The 24,118-nt window shown below is 46.0% G+C and overlaps 1 protein-coding gene across 4 annotated transcripts in view; it reads left to right on the forward strand.

Annotated features, from left to right (window-relative positions):
- nap1l1 (nucleosome assembly protein 1-like 1) overlaps positions 1-24,118 on the forward strand; it is a 96,499-nt gene that overhangs the window by 25,619 nt on the left and 46,762 nt on the right. For all 4 annotated transcript variants that reach the window (XR_005458277.1, XM_038779932.1, XM_038779934.1 and 1 more), the window contains exons 3-5: positions 8,169-8,260; positions 13,418-13,520; positions 18,690-18,831. Coding sequence is in view for 3 of the 4 variants with exons in the window: in XM_038779932.1 (XP_038635860.1) it covers positions 8,169-8,260; positions 13,418-13,520; positions 18,690-18,831 (337 nt within the window). In the remaining variant the exon portion in view is untranslated. The remainder of the gene's footprint in view (positions 1-8,168; positions 8,261-13,417; positions 13,521-18,689; positions 18,832-24,118) is intronic.

The following is a 24,118-nucleotide window of genomic DNA, read 5'->3' on the forward strand; positions in this document are numbered from 1 at the left end:
AATACCTCCAGTGCAGACGGAGTCATTCGGTCCATCGAGTCTGCGCTGGCCCTTGCTCCAATAGAGCACCCTACCAAGGCCCAATTCCCCCACACCTATCTCTGTAACCCCACCTAACTTTTGAGCAATATTAGCATGGTCAATTTGTCTAATCTGCACGTCCTTGGACTGAGAAGGGAAACCGGAGCACCCGGAGGAAACTCTAGACATGAGGAGAATGTACAAACTTCACATAGACCCAAGGTCAGAATAGAACCACAGTGATAACCATCGTGCCGCTCATATATCCTGAGAATGAACCAAACTCTCAATATCCCCATGACCATAAGACATAGGAGCGGAAGTAAGGCCATTCGGCCCATCGAGTCCACTCCACCATTCAATCATGGTTGATTTCAACTCCATTTACCCGCTCTCTCCCCATAGCCCTTAATTCCTCGAGAAATCAAGAATTTATCAATTTCTGTCTTAAAGACACTCAACGTCCCGGCCTCCACCGCCCTCTGTGGCAATGAATTCCACAGACCTACCACTCTCTGGCTGAAGAAATTTCTCCTCATCTCTGTTCTAAAGTGACTCCCTTTTATTCTAAGGCTGTGCCCCCGCGTACTTGTCTCCCCTGCTAATGGAAACAACTTCCCTACGTCCATCCTATCCAAGCCATTCATTATCTTGTAAGTTTCTATTAGATCTCCCCTCAACCTCCTAAACTCCAATGAATATAATCCCACGATCCTCAGACGTTCATCGTATGTTAGGCCTACCATTCCTGGGATCATCCGTGTGAATCTCCGCTGGACCCGCTCCAGTGCCAGTATGTCCTTCCTGAGGTGTGGGGCCCAAAATTGCTCACAGTATTCTAAATGGGGCCTAACTAGTGCTTTATAAAGCCTCAGAAGTACATCCCTGCTTTTATATTCCAAGCCTCTTGAGATAAATGACAACATTACATTTGCTTTCTTAATTACAGACTCAACCTGCAAGTTTACCTTTAGAGAATCCTGGACTAGGACTCCCAAGTCCCTTTGCACTTTAGCATTATGAATTTTGTCAACGTTTAGAAAATAGTCCATGCCTCTATTCTTTTTTCCAAAGTGCAAGACCTCGCACTTGCCCACGTTGAATTTCATCAGCCACTTCTTGGACCATTCTCCTAAACTGTCTAAATCTTTCTGCAGCCTCCCCACCTCCTCAATACTACCTGCCCCTCCACCTATCTTTGTATCATCGGCAAACTTGGCCAGAATGCCCCCAGTCCCATCATCTAGATCGTTAATATATAAAGAGAACAGCTGTGGCCCCAACACTGAACCCTGCGGGACACCACTTGTCACCGGTTGCCATTCCGAAAAAGAACCTTTTATCCCAACTTTCTGTCTGACAGCCAATCGTCAATCCATGTTAGTACCTTGCCTCGAATACCATGGGCCCTTATTTTACTCGGCAGTCTCCCGTGAGGCACCTTGTCAAAGGCCTTTTGGAAGTCAAGATAGATAACATCCATTGGCTCTCCTTGGTCTAACCTATTTGTTATCTCTTCAAAGAACTCTAACAGGTTTGTCAGGCACGACCTCCCCTTACTAAATCCATGCTGACTTGTCCTAATCCGACCCTGCACTTCCAAGAATTTAGAAATCTCATCCTTAACGATGGATTCTAGAATTTTGCCAACAACCGAGGTTAGGCTAATTGGCCTATAATTTTCCATCTTTTTTCTTGTTCCCTTCTTGAAGAGGGGGGTTACAACAGCGATTTTCCAATCCTCTGGGACTTTCCCTGATTCCAGTGACTTTTGAAAGATCATAACTAACGCCTCCACTATTTCTTCAGCTATCTCCTTTAGAACTCTAGGATGTAGCCCATCTGGGCCCGGAGATTTATCAATTTTCAGACCTTTTAGTTTCTCTAGCACCTTCTCCTTTGTGATGGCAACCATATTCAACTCTGCCCCCTGACTTTCCTGAATTGTTGGGATATTACTCATGTCTTCTACTGTGAAGACTGACGCAAAGTACTTATTAAGTTCCTCAGCTATTTCCTTGTCTCCCATCACTAGATTACCAGCGTCATTTTGGAGCGGCCCAATGTCTACTTTTGCCTCCCGTTTGTTTTTAATGTATTTAAAGAAACTTTTACTATCATTCCTAATGTTACTGGCTAGCCTACCTTCATATTTGATCCTCTCCTTCCTTATTTCTCTCTTTGTTATCCTCTGTTTGATTTTGTAGCCTTCCCAATCTTCTGACTTCCCACTACTCTTTGCCACATTATAGGCTCTCTCTTTTGCCTTGATGCATTCCCTGACTTCCTTTGTCAGCCATGGCTGCCTAATCCTCCCTCTGATAACCTTTCTTTTCTTTGGGATGAACCTCTGCACTGTGTCCTCAATTACCCCCAGAAACTCCTGCCATTGCTGTTCTACTGTCTTTCCCACTAGGCTCTGCTTCCAGTCGATTTTCATCAGTTCCTCCCTCATGCGCCTGTAATTACCTTTATTTAACTGTAAAACCTTTACATCTGATTCTACCTTCTTGCAAATTGCAGACTGAATTCTACCATATTATGATCACTGCTTCCTAAGTGTTCCCTTACTTTAAGATCTTTTATCAATTCTGGCTCATTACATAACACTAAGTCCAGAATAGCCTGTTCCCTCGTGGGCTCCATCACAAGCTGTTCCAAAAAGCCATCCTGTAAACATTCAATGAATTCCCTTTCTTTGGATCCACTGGCAACATTATTTACCCAGTCCACCTGCATATTGAAGTCCCCCATGATCACTGTGACCTTGCCTTTCTGACATGCCCTTTCTATTTCGAGGTGCATTTTGTGCCCCTGGTCCTGACCACTGTCAGGAGGCCTGTACATAACTCCCATTATGGTTTTTTTGCCTTTGTGGTTCCTCAACTCTACCCACACAGACTCCACATCGTCTGACCCTATGTTGTTTAGTGCTATTGATTTAATTTCATTTCTAATTAACAAGGCAACCCCGCCCCCTCTACCCACCTCTCTGTCTTTTCGATAGGTTGTAAATCCCTGGATGTTTAACTGCCAGTCCTGAACCCCCTGCAACCATGTCTCTGTGATGCCTACCACATCATACCTGCCAGTCACAATCTGGGCCACAAGCTCATCTACCTTGTTCCGTACACTGCGGGCATTTAAATATAGCACCTTTAATTCCCTATTGACTGTCCCTTTTTGTTTTCTTAGTGTGGTGGACCTTGGTTTACTGAGCCTTTCCATACACTGTGTCATATTTTGTGAGATGGGGACTATCGTAACCTCTCCTGAGCTCTGTCTTTTTATGATTTTTTGTAATCCTAAGCAGCTACGCTTCCCACTGATTCCTTCACCTCTTGGTTCCCTGACTTTCCCTTCCCCCCCAACCCTACTCGTACTCTTCACCGGATCCATGATGTACAACAACTGATTGTCTCTCCTCTCTCTCTCTCTCTCTCTTCTCCTTCCCCCACCCCCCCCCCCACCCCAATCTTCCACCACTCCCTGAAGCCCTAAGTGCCATTGCTAAAGGCTCAATTGCCATGCAAAAAAACAGCAGAGCCAGGGGACATCTATTTTGTTCCCCGATGCAGACGGAAATACCCCAAATTAGTATTCATGCGAACACTCAACCTAATCCAAACCACCCCAGCACCTCAAACAAATACTCCTCCTCAACCCGGTTAGATGTATTCTCTGTGTCCATGAACACTATCACTTCTGTTTACTTTTGAAATAAATATTTTTATTAAAGCAAATAGTAATAATCCTAAAACAGATAAAGAGAGTGAACATTAACATAGTGCAGGAAGAGAATATACAATAGCAGTTAACTAGACGTTACCCCACGCGCCTCAGTCTTCCCACACCCTCCCAACGGAGCACTCGCCCTCCCCCTATGGATCGCTGCTGCCCTCTCATGCTTTGGCTACTTTCCCCTGTTTCTTGGCTACCTGGCTATTCTTCTGCTTGTTTGTTGGCCGCAAACAGGTCCCGGAACAATTGGGTGAATGGCTCCCACGTTCTGTGGAAGCCGTCGTCTGACCCTCGGATGGCGAGTTTGATTTTCTGCATTTGAAGAGATTCAGAGAGGTTGGACAGCCAGTCTGCAGCTTTGGGTGGTGCTGCTGACCTCCAGCCAAACAGGATTCTACAGCGGGCGATCAGGGAGGCAAGGGCGTCCGCCCTCCTCCCCAGGAATAGATCTGGCTGGTCTGAAACCCTGAAGACCCCCACTTTTGGGCATGGCTCCACCCTCACCACTTTGGACATTGCCTCGAAGAAGGCTGCCCAGTACCGTGCAAGTCTGGGGCAAGACCAGAACATGTGGGCGTGGTTGGCCGGGCCTCCTTGGCACCGTTCACATCTGTCCTCCATCTACAGGAAGAACTTACTCACACGGGTTCTTGTTAAGTGGGCTCTATGTACCACTTTGAGTTGCGCCAGGCTGAGCCTTGCGCATGTGGAGGTGGAGTTGACCCTATGCAGTGCTTCGCTCCCTATTTCGATCCCCAGATCCTCCCAGTTCATTCTTGTTGCGTCCAGTGCGGTGTCGGCCCTTTCTACCAGTCAGTCATACATGTCGCTGCAGTTTCCTTTATCTAGTATGCTTGTGTCCAGTAACTCTTCCAGTAGTGTCTGTTGTGGTGGTTGTGGGTATGTCCTTGTCTCCTTTCGTAGGAAGTTTTTTAGTTGCAGGTACCTTAGCTCGTTCCCCCTGGCTAGCTGGAATTTCTCTGTCAGTTCGCCCAGTGTTGTGATCCTGCCGTCCGTGTATAGGACGCTGACTGTCGGTGTCCCCCCGTCCTGCCTCCACCTTTTGAAGGTGGCGTCAGTCAGCGCTGGCATGAACCTATGGTTGTTGCAGATGGGAGCTTTACACGATATTTTGGTCAGGCCAAATTGCTGCTGTAGTTGGTTCCAGGACTGGAGGGTGGCTATTACCACCGGGCTGCAGGAATGTTTTTTGGGTGGGGATGGGGTGATTAGTTTGTCTAGTCACTCTAGTGCTTTGAAAAAGGCCTTGGGGATGTAGATCGGGATGGATCTGAATAGGAAGAGGTACCTGGGCAGCATGTTCATTTTGATCATCTGGACACTCTCCGCGAGTGGGAGTGTGTTCCATCTTTGCAGGTCCTTTTTTACTTCTTGTGTCAGACAGGTGAGGTTCCATTTGTGGATCCCTTTCCAGTCATGGGTTATTTGGATCCCCAGGGAGCGGAATTTGTGTCGGGCTTGTTTAAACGGCAGTCCCGTTAGTGCTGCCCCACCTACTTGTGGGTGTACCGGGACGATCTCGCTTTTGCTCATGTTGAGTTTGTAGCCCGAGAAGGCGTCAAACTCTTTCAGGAGCGTGATGATTCCGTCCATGCTGCTTTGTGGGTCCGAAATATAGAGGAGCAGGTCATCTGCATAGAGTGAGACTTTGCAGCCCCTTTGGATCCCCCGCCAGCTTTTTGTTGCTAGTGGCTCAATCGCTAGAGCGAACAGCAGCGGGGACAGTGGGCATCCTTGCCTGGTGCCCCTGTGCAGCTGGAAGTATCGGGAGTTGGTGTTTTGTCCGTATATTCAACAGTTATATCGAACAGGGCAGCACGGTGGCTCAGTGGGTTAGCCCTGCTGCCTCACAGCGACGAGGTCCCAGGTTCGATCTCGGCTCTGGGTCACTGTCTGTGTGGAATTTGCACATTCTCCCAGTGTTTGCGTGGGTTTCGTCGCCACAACCCAAAGATGTGCAAGGTAGGTGGATTGAACACACTAAATTGCCCCTTAATTGGAAAAAAATGAATTGGGTACACTAAATTTATTTTTAAAAACTTGTATCGAACGATGTGATTCACTCCTGGATCCTTATCCTTCTTTGAAAGAGGTGAAAGAGGGAGCTCCGCCTTTCCAGCTGGTACGTAAAACATCTCCTAAAAGAGATCCCCAATTATGTAACGTTTATTTTTTTTTAAATTCAGCTGGGAACCCATCCAGACCCGGGGCTATCCCAGATTGCATTTATCCCCACACCCTATCGCTTTCCGAGGCCCAGTGGGGCACCCAACCCCCAAATCTTCCCCTTGTACAGCCACACCCCCTAAAAAAAACTGCAACTGCCCCACCGTCTTTCCTGTAGACATCTGAAGCTTTTACCCCTCTTTCAATAAGCCCTCGGGTGGGGCTGCCGGACACCTCCAAATTGCCGAATGGCCTCTACAATCTCTGCCCCTCCAACCATTCCACCTTCTCCCAATGCGTCCAAATCGAAATAAACTCTCCCCTAATTACTGCCTTCAGTGCCTCCCACGGCACGGAAATAGAGACCTCCTGACTTCTATTGAGCTTTACATAAGTACATATGGCCACCCCTATCTTCTCAAATCTCCTTATTGGGCAACAACCCTACATCCTGCCTCCACTGTGGCTGCTGGGACACCTCCTCTCCACACACAGGTTCACATGAAGCAGCGCATGATTCAACACCATGTACTCTGTCCCAACCACCCCTGCCAACAATCTCTTGTCCATGAGACAAAAATCGATCGAGGAATATACCTGATGTACATGGAAAAAGAACAAAAATTCCGTTGCCCTCGGCATGCCATCTCCAACACCATCAAGGTTTTGGGGCACGACCCAACCAAGTTTACGATCAAGAAGAGTCTTAAAATCCCCTCCCATAATCAAATTCCTTCACATTCGGCTGACCAAACCACCACGTGCGTGTTCAGGTCTGGAACCTTCACCAGCGCCCGTTTCATAAAATCTATGTCATCCCAGTTGGGGACAGAATGTTCATCAACACCATGGGCATAACTTCCAACCTCCCACTCACCATCAATGACCTACTCCCTGGAACCCCAATATACTGATAGCCTGAAAGGCAACCTTCTTACTAATCAGTACCACAACCCTTCATATCTTTTTACAAAAATATATTTTATTCCGAACACAGTCAAGTACAAACAGCAAATAACACCTCAAAATAAACATGTCACCCACGGTTTGTCAAATTCCCCCCCCCAAAAAACTGGTGACTAATAAATCTGCACTGTGCATAAAACCCATCTTCTGACCAGGTAGAGGCTTCAGGCATGCATGCTTTAATAATTGTAGCTGTAGGGCAGCACGGTAGCATTGTGGATAGCACAATCGCTTCACAGCTCCAGGGTCCCAGGTTTGATTCCGGCTTGGGTCACCGTCTGTGCGGAGTCTGCACATCCTCGTCGTTTGTGCGTGGGTTTCCTCCGGGTGCTCTGGTTTCCTCCCACAGTCCAAAGATGTGCAAGTTAGGTTGATTGGACATGATAAATTGCCCTTGGGGTTCAGGATTGCCCTTGGTGTTGGGTGGGGTTGCTGGGTTGTGGGGATGGGGTGGAGGTGTTGGCCTTGGGTGGGGTGCTCTTTCCGGGAGCCGGAACTCGATGGGCCGGGTGGCCTCCTTCTGCACTGTAAATTCTATGAATAATTCTTGTAAAGTTTGTGCTGCCCAACACTTTCCCATTCCGTTTTCATTCCAGCTTTAGATGGCTATGTCATCTCTCCAGTTGTTGAACCTTTATCTGCAAGTAAAATTATGCCATGTTGCTTCAAGGAAATCGGCATGGGGAGACATTCTGCGAAGCTTTTTTGATAGCTGTATGTTATTGAAAACTGGGAAATTTGGTTGAAAGATTTCCTGTGGAGTTTGAGTGAAGACCCAGCTCTATCTAATTGAAACATTTATCTCGGTCCAAGTGAGACAAATCGATTGGTTCTATTGGGTGGTAAATGAAAGGGATCTTTGGGGCTCTATTTGTGCCACAGGAGCTGGAGGGAAGATTTGATAGAGGTGTACAAGGTTATGACATATTTGTATTGGGTAGAATAAACAAAAAGCTGTTCAATAGCTGATTGTTCCCTCGGCTTTGAGGAAGAGATGTGTGGGAAATCTGGAATCTATGTATAGAGCTTCCTGCGTTGCTATGAATCTGACTCCATATACTTGTTGTTGTGCCAGCTGATCCTAGGATTAAGAAAGTGGTATTATTTTTAGCATGTTGAAATAAAAATGACATTGTTTATATTTAAATGTTTTTGTAGGTGTTTTGGGAAATATTTAGAATTAAAATATATCGCAAATCAAAATGTGCAATTTTGGGCATACGAATATACTTAATGTTTGAAACTTCTTACAGCAAAGAGCAGACTGAATGTGATCTGAAAGATGACATGGAGGATGTCGAGGATATTGAGGAGGATGAAGCATCTGAAGATGCAGATAACAAAGGTAAGCTCTGTGTAAATAGTGGAAGTGAAAGGACAGAAAATCTAAGGTTTGGGGAAGATCAGATGGAAAACACTTTCACAAATCGAAACCTATTTAATTGTGGGAAGATTTATAAATAAACTTCAAAGAAACTACTTTACTGTGAAAAGTTGTGGGAAAATTGTTTGAGTTTCGACTCACTGCTGCTACCACGGTAAGTGGTTGAGATATAGTATAGATGCATTTTTGGGAAAGCTAGATAAGTACATGAGGGGAGAAAAGGTGCAAGTTCCACTGATAAGGTAATAAGAGATTTCTGTAGAACATTAACCTGTCTTAGACCTATTGGGTCAAATGATGTTTCTGTACTCTGCATGCTCTATATCTAAATTGCAACAGGGAAGCTGCACTTAAAAAATGTAGTTGAAAGAACCCTGCGAAGAAGGCGCATGGAGATGAGTTTATATCACTGACTAATCACTCTCATTGTGATGATGGAAGGTTCTCCACCTCAAATGTTAATTAGTCTCCCCGCACTCCTTAGTTTCCTTAGTTCCGTACTTTCTGGGCTTCTATTGATGCATTATTGATGTCTGGTGTCCTGGTCAGGTAAGGAATGGTAGAATGGCTCTTCCCTGTCCACTACTCTGACCATCAAGTGTTTTTGAAAGAATGTGGACAGATGAGGTTTATCGAAAGAGACAAAGGAAGAGAGGAATGTATTAATATGGAAAATGATGGACCATGATTGGAATGGGCTGAGAGCACACATCTAAATCTGATAAGGTTGCCGTTATAATAATAAAAGACTAAATGCTAGGCTCTGAATTCGATTGCATGCAACATTCAAAACAACAGATGAACTGATGGTGCAGATAGAAATTAATAAGTACGACCTAATAGCTATTGCAGAGACATGACTACAGGATGGCATAGATTGGAGCCTGAATATTGAAGGGCATATGACTTTTATGAAGGATAGGAAATTAGGAAAAGGTGGGGGGGTAGTTCCGAGCACAATAAAGAGGGATGATGCGAGTTCAGGAAACCGGGATATAGAAGTTGTTTGGATGAGGAATGATGAATGCAAGAAGTCAATTGTGGGAGTGGTGCAGAGGTCCCAGAACAGTAATCACATGGTAGGGCTGTGCATCAAAGAAGAAATACTGGGAGCTTGTCAGAAAGGTACTGTGATTGTCATGGGAGATTTTAATCTAAATAAGGTAGTGTAGATGACAAATTCTTAGAATGCTTTTGGGATGATTCCTTGAGTCATGTTCTGAGGCCAACCAGGGAGCAGGCCACACTAAACCGTGATCTGTGCAATGCAATAGGCTTAATTGATGACCACCTAGTGAAGATGCCCCATGGTAGCAGTGACCATAATGACTGAATTTGACATTCCATTTGAGGGAAGAGGAGTGGTGTAAGACGAGTGTTTTCATCTTGAATAAGGACAATTATGAGAACATGAAAGCAGAGCTAGCCAAAGTGAACTAGCAATTTGGTTTACGGGATAGGTCAGTAGAGATGCAGTGGCAGCCATTTGAGCGGATATTCCAGAAGGGATACATTCCAACAGGACCCTCCATCTGTGGTTAACCAAAAAAGTGAAAGATAGTATCAAATGTAAAGAAAAAGCATACAATTTGTGCAAAGGTGGGTGACAGGACAGAAGATTCGAAAGAATATGAAGAACAGTAAATAACTTAAATGATTAATAAGGAGGGAGAAATTAGAGTAGAAGGGAAAGCTGGCTAGACATATAAAGACACTAAGAGTTTCTACAGATATAAAAGTTCACAAAGTGAGCTTTAGCTCTGTAGAAAGTGAGTCTGGGAATTAAAGGTGAATAGATGAATAGGTATTTAGGTGGCGGCTTGGCTGGGGAACTTGTACAATTTTCTCTGGTTGGAGAAGATTAAGTTTTAGTTTTGGAGGTCAGTGGAGGGGAGATGCGGTGGGGGTTGTTAATAATTTAATAATTGCTTATTGTCACAAGTAGGCTTCAATGAAGTTACTGTGAAAAGCAACTAGTCATCACATTCTGACGCCTGTTCGGGGAGGCCGGTACAGGAATTGAACCTGTGCTGCTGGCCCTGTTCGACATTTCAAGTCAGCTGTTTAGCCCACTGTGCTACACCAGGCCCTGGTAATAATACTGTTTGAGGAATTGTTCACCGGGGAGAGGATTAAAGGAGGGAAACTGTACAGACTGAGATTGTATGGAGTGTGTATTTTGTATGGAGTGTGTATTTTGTATGGAGTGTGTATTTTGTATGGAGTGTGTATTTTGTATGGAGTGTGTATTTTGTATGGAGTGTGTATTTTGTATGGAGTGTGTATTTTGTATGGAGTGTGTATTTTGTATGGAGTGTGTATTTTGTATGGAGTGTGTATTTTGTATGGAGTGTATTTTGTATGTTGCTGTTTTTACACATGTTTGGAATAATGTACATTTATTTTAAAAAAGCACTGAACGCTAGAAGTACAAGGGCAGCAGATACATTGGAACGCCACTACTGCAGGTTCCCCATCTTGACTTCGAAATACATCTCTCTTCCTTCACTGTTGTTGGGTCAAAAATCTTGGCACTCCCTCCCCAACAGCACTGTGGCTGTACCTATATCACCGATACTGCAATAATTCAAGAAGGCAGCTCAGCACCACCTTTTTTAAATAAATTTAGATTACCCAATTATTTTTTCTATTAAGGGGCAATTTAGCGTGGCCAATCCACCTACTCTGCACATTTTTGGGATGTGGGGGCGAAACCCACGCAGACACTGGGAGAATGTGCAAACTCCACACGGACAGTGATCCAGAGCCGGGATCGAACCTGGGACCTCAGCGCCGTGAGGCGGTTGTGCTAACCACTAGGCCACCGTGCTGCCCGAGCTCAGCACCACCTTGAGGGCACTCCAGGATGGGTAATAAATGCTGGCCCTGCCAGCGAGGTCCATATCCTGTAAAAGAATAAAGTTACCATTTCCATATATTTTTGAAAAACCCCTCCAAACTCCCAACTCTCAGTCGAAATTTTCACACTAGTAAGTTACATCGAGGGAAGGTAGGTTAGATTTCTCTACGTTTCCAAAAGTGAGTCAAATACCATTATTGTAGATTTGCGCATTGCTGAAAGAAGACATTTTGTCGAAGCTTTTCATTTTACACTCGGCAGGGCAATCACAAGAATCAATGTTGGGGAAACAAATTTATATTGTTTGAGAAGAGGATGCTGATTGGTTCGCAAGTGAACCCTGGAAAACGCATTGCCATGGCTAATGACAATAGAGGATGGTTACTGACAGTTAACTGTCGGCATTGTTTGACATTCAAACCAGGCAGCTTAATCAAGGCATTGTCCTGTGGAATTAACCAGTGAATGGCTATCACTTATTTTGTTCAGCAGAAACTGGTACATTTTCTTTGACTGCAAACCAACCATGGTCCTGTGTATTGATGTATGTAGCTTCTGCTACACTCAAATCTGTCACATTTGGTCATGCTCTGTGATTTTTCTGATTCTGCGTCGAGATGATTTTAAAATCTTGAATGATCTTGGTGGCTGTTTGGTTTCTGTTGAAGATGCTGCCTGCAGTGTTTGGTCAGACAGAGCACACTTGCAGAATGGCTGGAGCACAAGTGGGACTGAGTTATCTCCCCTTTGTTACCCACACATAATCGTTTCTTCTTCTGTTTGACTCTGGATGCCCCCAACCCCACAAAATTCACAAACTGGACACTTATTAAATATAGTCGCAGCATGCTGGGGAACTGTCATTCCAAGTCCCTAGTAAAACTGATTGGATTTCATATCTATTGAAGTCCCCATCTTAGCTGGAGTCCATTGTCCAAAATGATAGTCTAATGGTATGGACCATACCCTGAATAACAGATCACGCCTCAATGTCTGAGGGTGGTTCAGGGATCAACCATTTGCTTTACACTTATTCAAGTTGATTGTTTCTTCTGGTCAGTAGCTACCTTGAGACAAGCTGGCTCCTTGGCTTTGTGATTTGCAGTCATGCAAATGTTTGGGCATCTTAAGAGCTGGTATTTGAGTCCATTGAACATAATGGACTGAAATACCAGGATAAAACGCATCTTGATATAAAACATGGTTTCATAACTGTCCACTACCGTACTCTCTCGCTTCTTACCATTCTACTTCTAGAATGATTCAGTTCCATTTCTACATTTACCCTTCCTCTAAAGGCTCTATTTTCACATTAGGATTTCCTCCCTCTTTGCTTGAGCTGAAGTTCCAACTCTGGCGAGTTCAGCTTTTGGGGAGAACTGAACTAGTCGGTCATTTGGCCCTTCAAGCCTGCCTTGTCATTCTTTAAGATCGTGACAGACCTACTTCAACTCGTCCTCCTCTCACTAATTCCATATCCCTTAATTCCTGTAGTGCCCAAAGACCTGTCTATCTCTGTCATGAATATACTTTTTAAAATAAATTTAGATTATCCAATTTTTTCTAATTGAGGGACAATTTAGCATGGCTAATCCACCTACCCTGCACACTTTTGGGTTCTGGGGTGAAACCCACGTAAACATGGGGAGAATGAAGGCAGATTTTAATACAGTAAATAAGGTAAAGCCATTTGTAGTGGCAAAAAAGGCCTCTTCTCTGGGGACACATTTAAGGTAATTGGCAAAAGGAGAAGAGAGATTCGATCTTTTTTCATGTAGCAAATTCTGACCTGGAATTAGACTGTCTGAAAAAGGTGGAATCAGATTCGGTGGTAACTTTCAAAATGGAATTGCTGATATACTTTTAAGGGGAAACGTTTGCTGGGCTACAGAGAGAAAGAGAATGGGATCAGGGTGGGGCATTGGGACTTTAATCTTTTGAAGGGTCAACACAGGCACAATGGGCTGAATGGCCTCCTGTGCAGTGCAGTATGATTCTATTTTAACTTTGTCTTCTATTCTGATGTGGAGGGAGATGTGTAGATTTACAACCTACCGTGTTCCTTTACAACTGCTGGCATGTGTTTTTAACTGAACTTTCACTGAGAATTTGTAGTTTTTTTTTTTCCTATTTTGACTAAGTTTGCAATTCATTAGGTTTAAACTTAGAACTTTAAGAATCAAAAACATTGTTTAATTGTCATTATTAGCCATAAACTGATTTTTTTTGGTGATCATTTTCACCCCCTCCCGATACAGCTCGGCAGCTTACAGTTCAGATGATGCAGAATCCACGGATTTTGGCAGCACTACAGGAGCGGCTTGATGGACTTGTAGGAAACCCATCTGGTTATATAGAAAGGTAAGTAATATTAACATTGCACCTCGTTGTCATGGATCTATTGTTCCACATTGCTAAATGTTCATTCTGATTCTTATTAGTTGTGCCAGATGCATTATTTCAAAGTTGACACAGCAGAGAATAAAGTTTGGGGCTAGAATACTCTCTCAAAATGGTCCTCAAGAATTCAGTTAACAACTGGTGAAAACTTACTTGTAAGGGGTAACTGAACTTGGATGCCAGTCAAGCCTGAAATTTGTGACCTGCTGCACTGGGATTTGAATAGAATAAAGAACTGTTGAACAGTTTCTGTGATTGTTTTCACAATTGGCTTATCATGATTTAAACGTTCTAAATACAGGTGGTAGCAATGCGTTGCTCCGGTTTTTGCTGTACATCCAAACAATCAAGCTGGCTACCGTTGCCATTTATCCAGACCCCAGTATTGCTCATCTGGACTTTTTGGACTTTACTTAATCTTGGCACCTTGTACCAGTTCTTTTAGGACCAGATAGAGTCTACTGACTGGGAATGAAGTGCTCCTTGAGGGTGCAAATTTGTTGGTGGTACACACAAAGTGAAGGGATTAGTGAAGAATTAGTTAATACTGCAATCTTGATTTTTCTGTATGTGCTCATGACAAACTTCCTTAACCATGCAATGCTAGTGCTGAAATGGGTGGCTCTACCAAGTTGCATGGAGCTTGGTATCCAGCAGATGCTCAATTGTGGTACATTGTTTAATACCCAGTTCTTTAAGAGGCAAAGGATACACGTGGATTTGTAATCACTTTTTTTTTTGTTTGCTTAAATTGCTGGCATGAGGAGTCTTAATATTTTAATGCTGAAAGTTACTTGGTGCTCCTCTTCACCATGTCCCTATGAATTACATATAGCTATTGGGGCTTAAAGATTCAAGAGATATGGGAGGCGAAGGGTGTGATCGAGTATCATGTCACTATACCTGTGCTCTTATTATAATTTGATTTTAGTTACAACATCGGAAACTATTTGACCCATATGTGCCTGTAGTTTTTCCTCCTGTCACCATTGCTTCTTGTCCGTTAACCTTAAATATGTGCCCTCTGGTTCTTGGACGGTTTCTACCTATATCCTCAAGAAAGATGTCACATGATTTTGATACCTCTATCAAAACTCTTTCCCACCTTCGCCTTTCCAAGAAGATCAGCCCCAGTTCTTCCAATATCTCCACGTAACTGGTTCTCATAATGAGGAAGCTCATTCTTGTGTGAATCCTCCTGCACCCCCCTCTCGTGTCTCCATATCTTTCCTTGGTACCCAGAACTGAACACTACCCCAGTTTGAGGCCGACGAAACATTGCCACTTTTGGATGAACCCTGACAGTTACCCTCTCGAGACGAACTTGATTTTCTCCAAACAGAGAAAGCTAGCCATGTCTGATAGCCAGGTCTCCGACTTCGGGGGCTTTAAACCCCTCCATGCTCATAGTATCCCTCTGCGGGCTACCAGGGAAGCAAAGGCCAGAACGTCTGCTTCTTTCTCCTCCTGGATTCCCGAGTCTTCCGACACCCCAAAAATCGCCACCTCTGGACTCAGTGCCACCCTTGTATTTAACACCGTGGACATGACATCCGCAAACCCCTGCCAAAATCCCTTGAGCTTTGGACATGTCCAAAACATGTGGACATGGTTCGCCTGTCCTCCCACACATTTTGCTTGCCTGTCCTCCACCCCAAAGAATCTGCTCATCCAGGCCACTGTCATGTGAGCCCGGTGAACAACCTTAAATTGTATCCGGCTGAGCCTGGCACATGTTGCGGACATGGTGACTTTACTCAACGCGTCTGCCCATAGACCATCCTCTATCTAGCCTCCCAGCTCCTCCCCGCACTTGCGCTTCAGCTTCTCGGTCCGCGTCTTCTCCGACCCCACAAGTTTATAAATGTCTGAGATGCTCCCTTCTCCTACCCATCCTCTGGAAACTGCCTTGTCCTGAATCCCCCTTAGCGGTAGGAGCAGGAAAGTTGACACCTGTTTACGAAGAAAGTCCCGCACCTGCAGATACCTGAATTTGTTTCCCCTCGTCAACCCAAACTTTTCCTCCAATGCCCTCATACTTGGACAGCTCCCCTCTATGAACATATCCCCCATCCTCTCAATCCCCGTTCTCCGCCATAACCAGAACCCCCTGTCCATACTCCCTGGGGCAAACCGGTGATTATCACAGATTGGGGCCCAGACCGATGCTCCGACATGCCTCCTTCATTGGCCCCAAACTCTCGGGGCCGCCACCACCACTGGACTGGTGGAGTACCGTGCCGGTGGGAACAGCAGAGGCGCAGTTACCAACGCCCCCCGACTGGTGCCCTTAATGAAGCCGCCTCCATATGCACCCATGCTGACCCCTCCCCCACCATCCACTTCCTGATCATGGCTATATTAGCTGCCCAGTAATAGTTGCTAAAATTTTGCAGCGCCAGTCCGCCCTCTCCCCCACTCTGCTCAAGCATTAATGTGGTTGACTCCAAGTGTCCTCTGGGATTGGTAATAAATACTAGCTCTGCCAGCGGTGCCTCATTCCATGAACAAATTAAAAAAAAAAAAAGCCTGCTTCACCTATTAATACAATCATGACTGATATAATTGCTTTTCCTCTGGATTGTCCTGTCTTTCCAATTGCAAAAGTAGATCTTTTATGATGCAGTGATTACTGCTCCCTAAATGTTCTCCTACTGACACTACTTCATTCCTGGAAACCAGGTCTAGAAACGCCGCCTTCCTCGGACTGAAAACATACTGCTTAGAAAATTCTCCTGAGCATACATTAGGAATCCTGCCCCCACCACCTTTTTATACAACTACTATCTGTCTGTGTATTTCCCCATTTGTTGCATTTCTGTAATTTCCTTCCAAATATGTTCCTCTGCATCTTTCCCACTAATGGACGGCTTCTAGACTGCACCAAGTAGTATAATAGTACCTCCATTGTTCCTTGGTTCTACTGAAATACATTCTGCTTTTGGCCCCTCTGGGACACGTACTCCATCATTGCGTGCCCCCACCCCCTCCCCCATCTTTAATTTCTACCCTTCATTCATACCCTTGAAGCAAATAGTTTATAGTTCCTACTTGCTATCCTATCCAAGAGAACATGGACATCAAATAAAGCAGTAAAGTTGGCTCAACTATTGGGCCCTTGATGGTTGTTCTTTAAAATATTTATGAATGAAAAATGGCAGTTTGGAGCAGGTAGCAAAGGCTAGGCTGCTGGATCTTGAAAGAGTGCCATGCTTGAAGTTATTCTGTTGGCGCAAGAACAGAAGAATTTCCAGCTTGAGGTTTGGGTTTTACTATGGTGGAGAGCATCATCTGATTGTTGCATCGTGTGAAAGCTTTATGCTCTGAGATTTGGTAAGCTTGTTGGCTGTAGCGAAGGTCCCCAAACATAGTTGAAACAGCAGTGCAATGAAATGGTTTATTGTAAATAAAACTGTTAATTATAGTTATTTTTCACATTGGTAGATGACAGACAGTGGTGTTCCCAAGGTGCCGATTTCAGGACCACTGTTGTGTTTAATAAGACTGTGATGTTGGAATAAGTAAAATTTCAAAATTTGTCAAATATACCAAGCTTGGGGATATGGCAGACAACGAGGATAATATCAGTTGACTGCAAATAGTATTTAACAACGGGTGAAGTATCTTGGCGTTTGTAAATAGAGGCATTGACTACAAAGGAGCAGAGGTTATGTTGAACTTTTATAAACCTCTGGTAAGGCCCCAACTAACTATTACGTTGGAAGAAAGTTGGGGTCTTTTACTGGAGACAGGAGATTTACCAGAATGGTTCCAGAGATGGGCGAGTTTAGCTGACAGGTTAGGTTGGACAAACTGGGCTTTCCTTTGAACTAAGGAAATTAAGAGAATATCTGAAGACAGGCTGAAGAAATTTTTTGTTCTCATTAGCTGATGGTACAACTGAACACAAGGTTTTGGGCAAATGATATGCGGATGTGTGGAAAAACTACTTTAGTGAGTGGTAATGACCTGCAATTCCATCAGTTAGAGGGTTAATAAAAATTAGTGATTTCAAAAGGAAATTGAATGGGCACTTGGAAATGCAGTGGGGGCAATGGACTGACTGGATTGATCCGTGGAGAGCCAGAATGGACTCTGAGCCAAATGTCTGCTGTTTGGACTCCATCATGCTCCTGTTCTGTACTTATGGGTAGCAGCGCACCATTGCTGAAGTTCTGTTGTCCTGCTTTTTAAACTCCAGTTGCCCTGAGAACCCTAATTGTATTCCACCCTGCACCTTTTTTATTCATTCGTTGGATGTGGGCATCACTGGCTAGCCCAGCATTTATTACCCATCTGTAATTGCCCTTGAGAAGGTGTCCTGAACAGCTGCCATCCATGTGGTGTAAGTATAACAACCATGCTGTTACGGAGAAAGTTCCAGGATTTTGACACTGTAACAGTGAAGGAGCAGCGATATATTTCCAAGTCTGGATGGTGTGTGGCTTGGAGGGAATTTCCAGGTGGTGGTGTTCATGTGCATCCTCTGCCCTTGTTCTTATGGATGGTAGTGGTCATAGGTTTGGAAGGTGCTGTCTGAGGAGCCTTGGTGAGTTCCTGCAGTGTATCTTTAGGTGCTACACACTGCTGTCACTGTTTGTCAGTGGTGGAGGAGGGAGTAAATGTTTGTGGATTGGGTGCCAGTCAAGCCGACTGCTTGATTCTGGATGGTGTCAAGCTTTTTGTGTTGTCTGAGCTGAACTCATCCAGACAAGTGAAGAATATTCCATCCACACTCTTGATCTGCCTTATAAATGGTGGACAGGTTTTGGGGAGTCGAGAGGCAAGTTATTTGCTGCAGAATTCCTAGCCTCTGAACTGCTCTTGTTGCCCTGTATTTATGTGACTAGTCCAGTTCAGTTTCTGGTCAATGGTAACCCGCCCAGGATGCTTTGTCCTTGTTCTCATCTCATGTGCTTGATTGTGTTGCAGGCTGAAATAAAGAATGATGATTCTGGCCATGGTGATTGGAAATGCAAAATTGTATCTCATTTGGAGATTTAAGAGAATACAACTCTGGCTTGTGCTTGTTAAAACTACTAGGGAAGACCAGATTAGTTACATTTGTGTTAAGTGGATGTTGACTGCATAGTAGGAGCACGTTAATTTGGAATTTGTTCTGATTTTCAGCTTGCCTAAAATTGTGAAGAAGCGTGTGAATGCTTTGAAGAATCTCCAAGTGAAATGTGCTCATATAGAAGCTAAGTTTTATGCAGAAGTTCATGAACTGCAACGAAAGTACGCTGCTCTCTATCAGCCCCTTTTTGACAAGGTGAGATTTCATTCTGCGTCTTTCCCAATGGAATTTTGCACAGGCCACCAGGAATAGTCACCAATTCCCAGTTCCTCTTGCATCCAGTATTTGCCACAATAGCAACTAATCCAAAATAATAATCGAAGATGCCCAACTATGGAAGCATAAGGAAACAGTTTTGGCTTAATTCATGCAGATTCCATTACTGAGTCCTCATAATTCCACAGACCAATTGATTTTTGCTGTTCAGCTGTTTCAGAGGATACAACAACTTGTGGCTTTTTAAACTAGTAGGTATCATGCTCATTGCATCAAAGAATGCTCTTAATTTCCTTTGGCACTTTTGAAAGCTATTTTTGGCATTTCCAATGAAATTCTCTCAGGATGTTCCTACCTGTATTTGGTAACATTTTATATCCTGAAAATTCAAAGGTTTTTAAAAGCAATGCTTTAATCTTTAGTTTTAAGAAAAGCTCGCAAGTTATTGTTTAGCTTAATCCCTATTAGTAGCTGCTAATTAACAACCAAATTCTTTGCAGTTATTTGGGTATGAAGTGGTAGTTGAGCATAAAATAATCAACCCAAAGTGGGCCCACCTGAATTGTATCAATTGATTTTCTCCTCATTGTCAATCCACACAATACTTTGAAATTAAAATTCAAATCAACAATCCTCTCTGGGATTTTGAGATTATCCTTGACCACACCCAAACTAACATTATCAAATACAACGAAGTAGACTCTTGGAGTTTTTTTTTATAGCTATATAGGATTTGTAATGATTCTGACATGACACTGGTGTATCATTTATGCTACAGCAACAGTTAGCAATAATTTCAGTTTTAAATACCTTGATTGTTTTGCAGAACTGCTCAGAAAACCAAATGCACCATGTTTGGAGTGTGTAAGGTTAATTATTATTTTTTTTAAAAATAATTTTTATAGAAAAATTTTGAATTTATACAACAATAACGCACCATAGTAAAATACCAAAAATAACAATAATATTAACAATCATAAACATTCGCCCCACCTCCATGAACAACACAGCATTTTAACAACAACGCAAATTAACACAATATAAAGTTACAGAATAGACACAACAACCCCTCTCCCCGGTTGCTACTGCTATTGACCAAGTTACCTATCTTTGAACCAGGAAGTCCAGAAAAGGCTGCCATCGTTTATAGAACGCCTTGTATTGATCCTCTCAGGGCAAATTTGACCCTTTTCAATTTTATAAATCCCGCCATGTCACTGATCCAGGTCTCCACACTTGGGGGCCTTGCATCCTTCCACTGTAGCAGAATCCTTCGTCGGGCTACTAGGGACGCAAAGGCCAGGACACCGGCCTCTTTCGCCTCCTGCACTCCCGGCTCTACCGCAACTCTAAAAATCGCGAGTCCCCACCCTGGTTTGACCCTGGATCCAACCACCCTCGACACCGTCCCCGCCACCCCCTTCCAGAATTCTTCCAGTGCTGGGCATGCCCAGAACATATGGGCGTGGTTCGCTGGACTCCCCGAACATCTGGTGCACCTGTCCTCACCCCCAAAGAACCTACTCATCCTAGTCCCGGACATGTGGGCCCGGTGCAGCACCTTAAATTGGATGAGACTAAGCCTCGCACATGAGGAGGAAGAGTTGACTCTCTCCAAGGCATCTGCCCAAGTCCTGTCCTCTATCTGCTCCTAAGTTCCTCCTCCAATTTAGCCTTCAGCTCCTCCACTGACGACTCCTCCACCTCCTGCATTACCTTATTGATGTCAGACACCTTCCCCTCTCCGACCCACACCCCCGAAAGCACTCTGTCCATCGTCCCCCGTGACGGCAGCAGAGGGAATCCCTCTACCTGTCGCCTAGCAAACGCCTTTACCTGCAAGTATCGGAACATGTTCCCTTGGGGAAGGTCAAATTTATCTTCCAGTTCCCCCAGGCCCGCAAACCTCCCGCCAATAAACAGGTCCCTCAATTTGCTGATGCCCGCCCTTTGCCACCCCCTAAATCCCCCATCCTTGTTCCCCGGGATGAACCGATGGTTGCCACCCAGTGGAGCCTCCATCGAGCCCCCTGTTTCCCACCGATGCCGTCTCCACTGTCCCCAGATTCTTAGGATTGCCGCCACCACCGGACTCGTGGTAAGCCTCTTAGGGGAGAGCGGCAACGGTGCCGTTACCATGGCACCCAGGCTTGTACCTCTACATGACGCCATCTCCATTCTTTTCCACGCCGCCCCTCCCCCCTCCATCACCCATTTACGCACCATTGACACATTGGCTGCCCAATAGTACCTCAGAAGGTTGGGCAACGCCAGCCCGCCTCTATCCCTCCCTCGCTCCAGGAACTCCCTCTTCACTCTCGGAGTCCCATGTACCCACACAAAGCTCAAAATACCGCTAGTCACTCTCCTAAAGAAGGCCCTGGGGATAAAGATGGGCAGGCACTGAAAGAGGAACAAGAACCTCGGAAGCACCGTCATTTTGACGGACTGTACCCTCCCCGCCAACGATAATGGCAGCATGTCCCACCTCTTGAACTCCTCTATCTGATCTACAAGTCTGGTGAAATTATGCTTGTGAAGAGTCCCCCAGTCCCTGGCCACCTGCACCCCCAGGTACCTAAAGCTCTCCCCTGCCCGCCTAAGCGGGAGCCTACCAATTCCTGCCTCTTGGTCTCCAGGGTGCACCACAAACACCTCGCTCTTGCCTAAATTTAATTTATAACCTGAAAAGGCAACTCCATCACTCCCGGCATCCCTCCCACCGGGTCCGCCACATACAGTAACAGGTCATCGGCATACAACAACACCCTATGTTCCTCTCCACCTCTAAATCCCTCAACGCCATCGCCAGCGGCTCGATTGCCAGTGCAAACAACAAGGGGGACGGGGCAACCCTGCCTAGTCCCTCGGTAAAGCCGGAAGTACTCCGACCTCCTCCTATTCGTGGCCACGCACGCCATTGGGGCCTCATATAGCAGCCTTACCCATCTAATGAACCCTTCACCAAATCCAAACCTCCCCAACACCTCCCATAGGTACCCCCACTCCACTCTATCAAAGGCCTTCTCCGCATCCAGTGCCACCACTATCTCTGCCTCCCCCTCAATCGCCGGCATCATGATGACATTCAACAATCTCTGCACATTCGTGTTCAGCTGCCTTCCCTTCACGAAACCTGTCTGGTCCTCGTGCACAACCCCTGGCACACAGTCCTCTATCCTGGTGACCAGGATTTTTGCCAGGACCTTAGCATCTACGTTGAGAGATATGGGCCTATATGAACCACACTGCTGGAGGTCCTTGTCCCTCTTTAAAATTAATGAGATCAGCGCCCGCGACATTGTCGGGAGCAAAGTCCCCCCTTCCCACGCTTCATTGAGTGTCCGCACCAGCAAGGGGCCCACTAGGTCCACAAACTTTTTATAAAATTCCACCGGGAACCCATCCGGCCCCGGTGCCTTCCCTGACTGCATCTGCCCGATCCCCTTAACTAGCTCCTCCAGCTCAATCGGCGTACCCAACCCCTCCACCTTCTCCTCCTGCACCTTCGGGAAAGAAAGCCCGTCAAGAAACCTCTCCATTCCCGTCCTCTTCCCCCGTTGGCTCCGACCGGTACAGTTCCCCGTAAAAGTCCTTGAAGACCTCATTCACCTCTATCCCCTTCCACACCACATTCCCACTCTTGTCTCTCCCTCCAGCAATATTCTTAGCCGCATCCCGCTTGCGGAGCTGATGAGCCAGCATCCTACTCGCCTTTTCACCATGTTCGTACACTGCCCCTTGTGCCTTCCTCCACTGTGCCTCCGCCTTTCTAGTGGTCAGAAAATCAAATTCAGCCTGCAGGCTGCGCCTCTCCCCCAACAGTCCCTCCTCTGGTGCCTCTGCATACCTCCTGTCCACCTCCAGCATCTTTCCCACCAGTCTATCTCTCTCACTCCTCTCGCTCCTCTCCCTCTGTGCCCGGATGGATATCAGCTCCCCACGAATCACTGCCTTCAGGGCTTCCCAGACCATCCCCACCTGAACCTCCCCCGTATCAATCACCTCGAGGTACCCCTCAATACTTGCCCGGACCCTCCTTCACACCACCTCCTCCGCCAACAACCCCACATCCAACCGCCACAACGGACGTTGGTCCCGCACCTCCCCATCTCCAACTCTATCCAATGCGGAGCGTGGTCGGAGATTGCAATGGCCGAATACTCGGCCTCCTCCACTCTCGGAATCAGTCCCCTACTCACCACGAAGAAATCTATCCGAGAGTAGACCCTATGTACGTGGGCGAAGAAAGAGTACTCGCGTGCCCGTGGCCTCACAAACCTCCATGGATCCACCCCACCCATCTGATCCATAAACCCTCTCAGTACCTTGGCCGCCGCCAGCCTCCTACCAGTCCTAGAGCTGGACCGATCCAGTGAAAAATCCAACACCATATTAAAGTCTCTCTCTCTCTCTCTCTCTCTCTCTCTCTCTCTCTCTCTCTCTCTCTCTCTCTCTCTCTCTCTCTCTCTCTCTCTCTCTCTCTCTCTCTCTCTCTTCCCCCCCCCCCCCCCCCCCCCCCCCCCCCCCCCCCCAAATGATCAGACCTCCTGCCTCCAGATCCGGGATCCGTCCCAACATACGCCTCATAAAACCCGCATCGTCCCAATTTGGGGCATACACACTAGCCAGTACCACCGTCTCTCCTTGTAGCCTGCCCCTAACCATAACATACCTACCCCCCTTATCCGCCACCACCTCCGATGCCTCAAACAACACATTTTTCCCCACCAGAATCGCCACTCCCCAGTTCTTCGCATCCAACCCAGAGTGGAAAACCTGCCCCACCCATCCCTTTCTCAGGCGGACCTGGTCCGCCACCTTGAGGTGGGTCTCCTGAAGCATTGCCACATCTGCCTTTAGCCCCTTCAGGTGAACCAGTACCCTCGACCGCTTCACCGGCCCATTCAACCCTCTCGCATTCCAGGTGACCAACCGGATCAGAGGGCGTCCCGCCCCCCTCCCCCATTGCCTAGCCATAGCCCGTCGACTGCCCGCCCCAGGCCAGCACCCCCTGCCCAACCCAGTTCCCACAGCGACAACACCTCTCCTCTGTCCGCCCACCAGCTCCTTCCTGACCCTACCAGCAGCAACCCGGTATCCCCCCCCCCCCTTTCCCTTCCCCAGGCTAGGAACCCTCCCAGCCGCGAACCGTCCTCCATTGTACTTCCGTGGGTCAGTTAACTTCTGCTGACCCCGGAAACTCCCGCCAATAACCCGACCCCTCCCAAAGTGGGATCATCCTCCAATCTATCCCTCCTCCAGA

This window comes from Scyliorhinus canicula, chromosome 20, assembly GCF_902713615.1.
Source record: "Scyliorhinus canicula chromosome 20, sScyCan1.1, whole genome shotgun sequence".
NCBI lineage: Eukaryota > Metazoa > Chordata > Chondrichthyes > Carcharhiniformes > Scyliorhinidae > Scyliorhinus > Scyliorhinus canicula.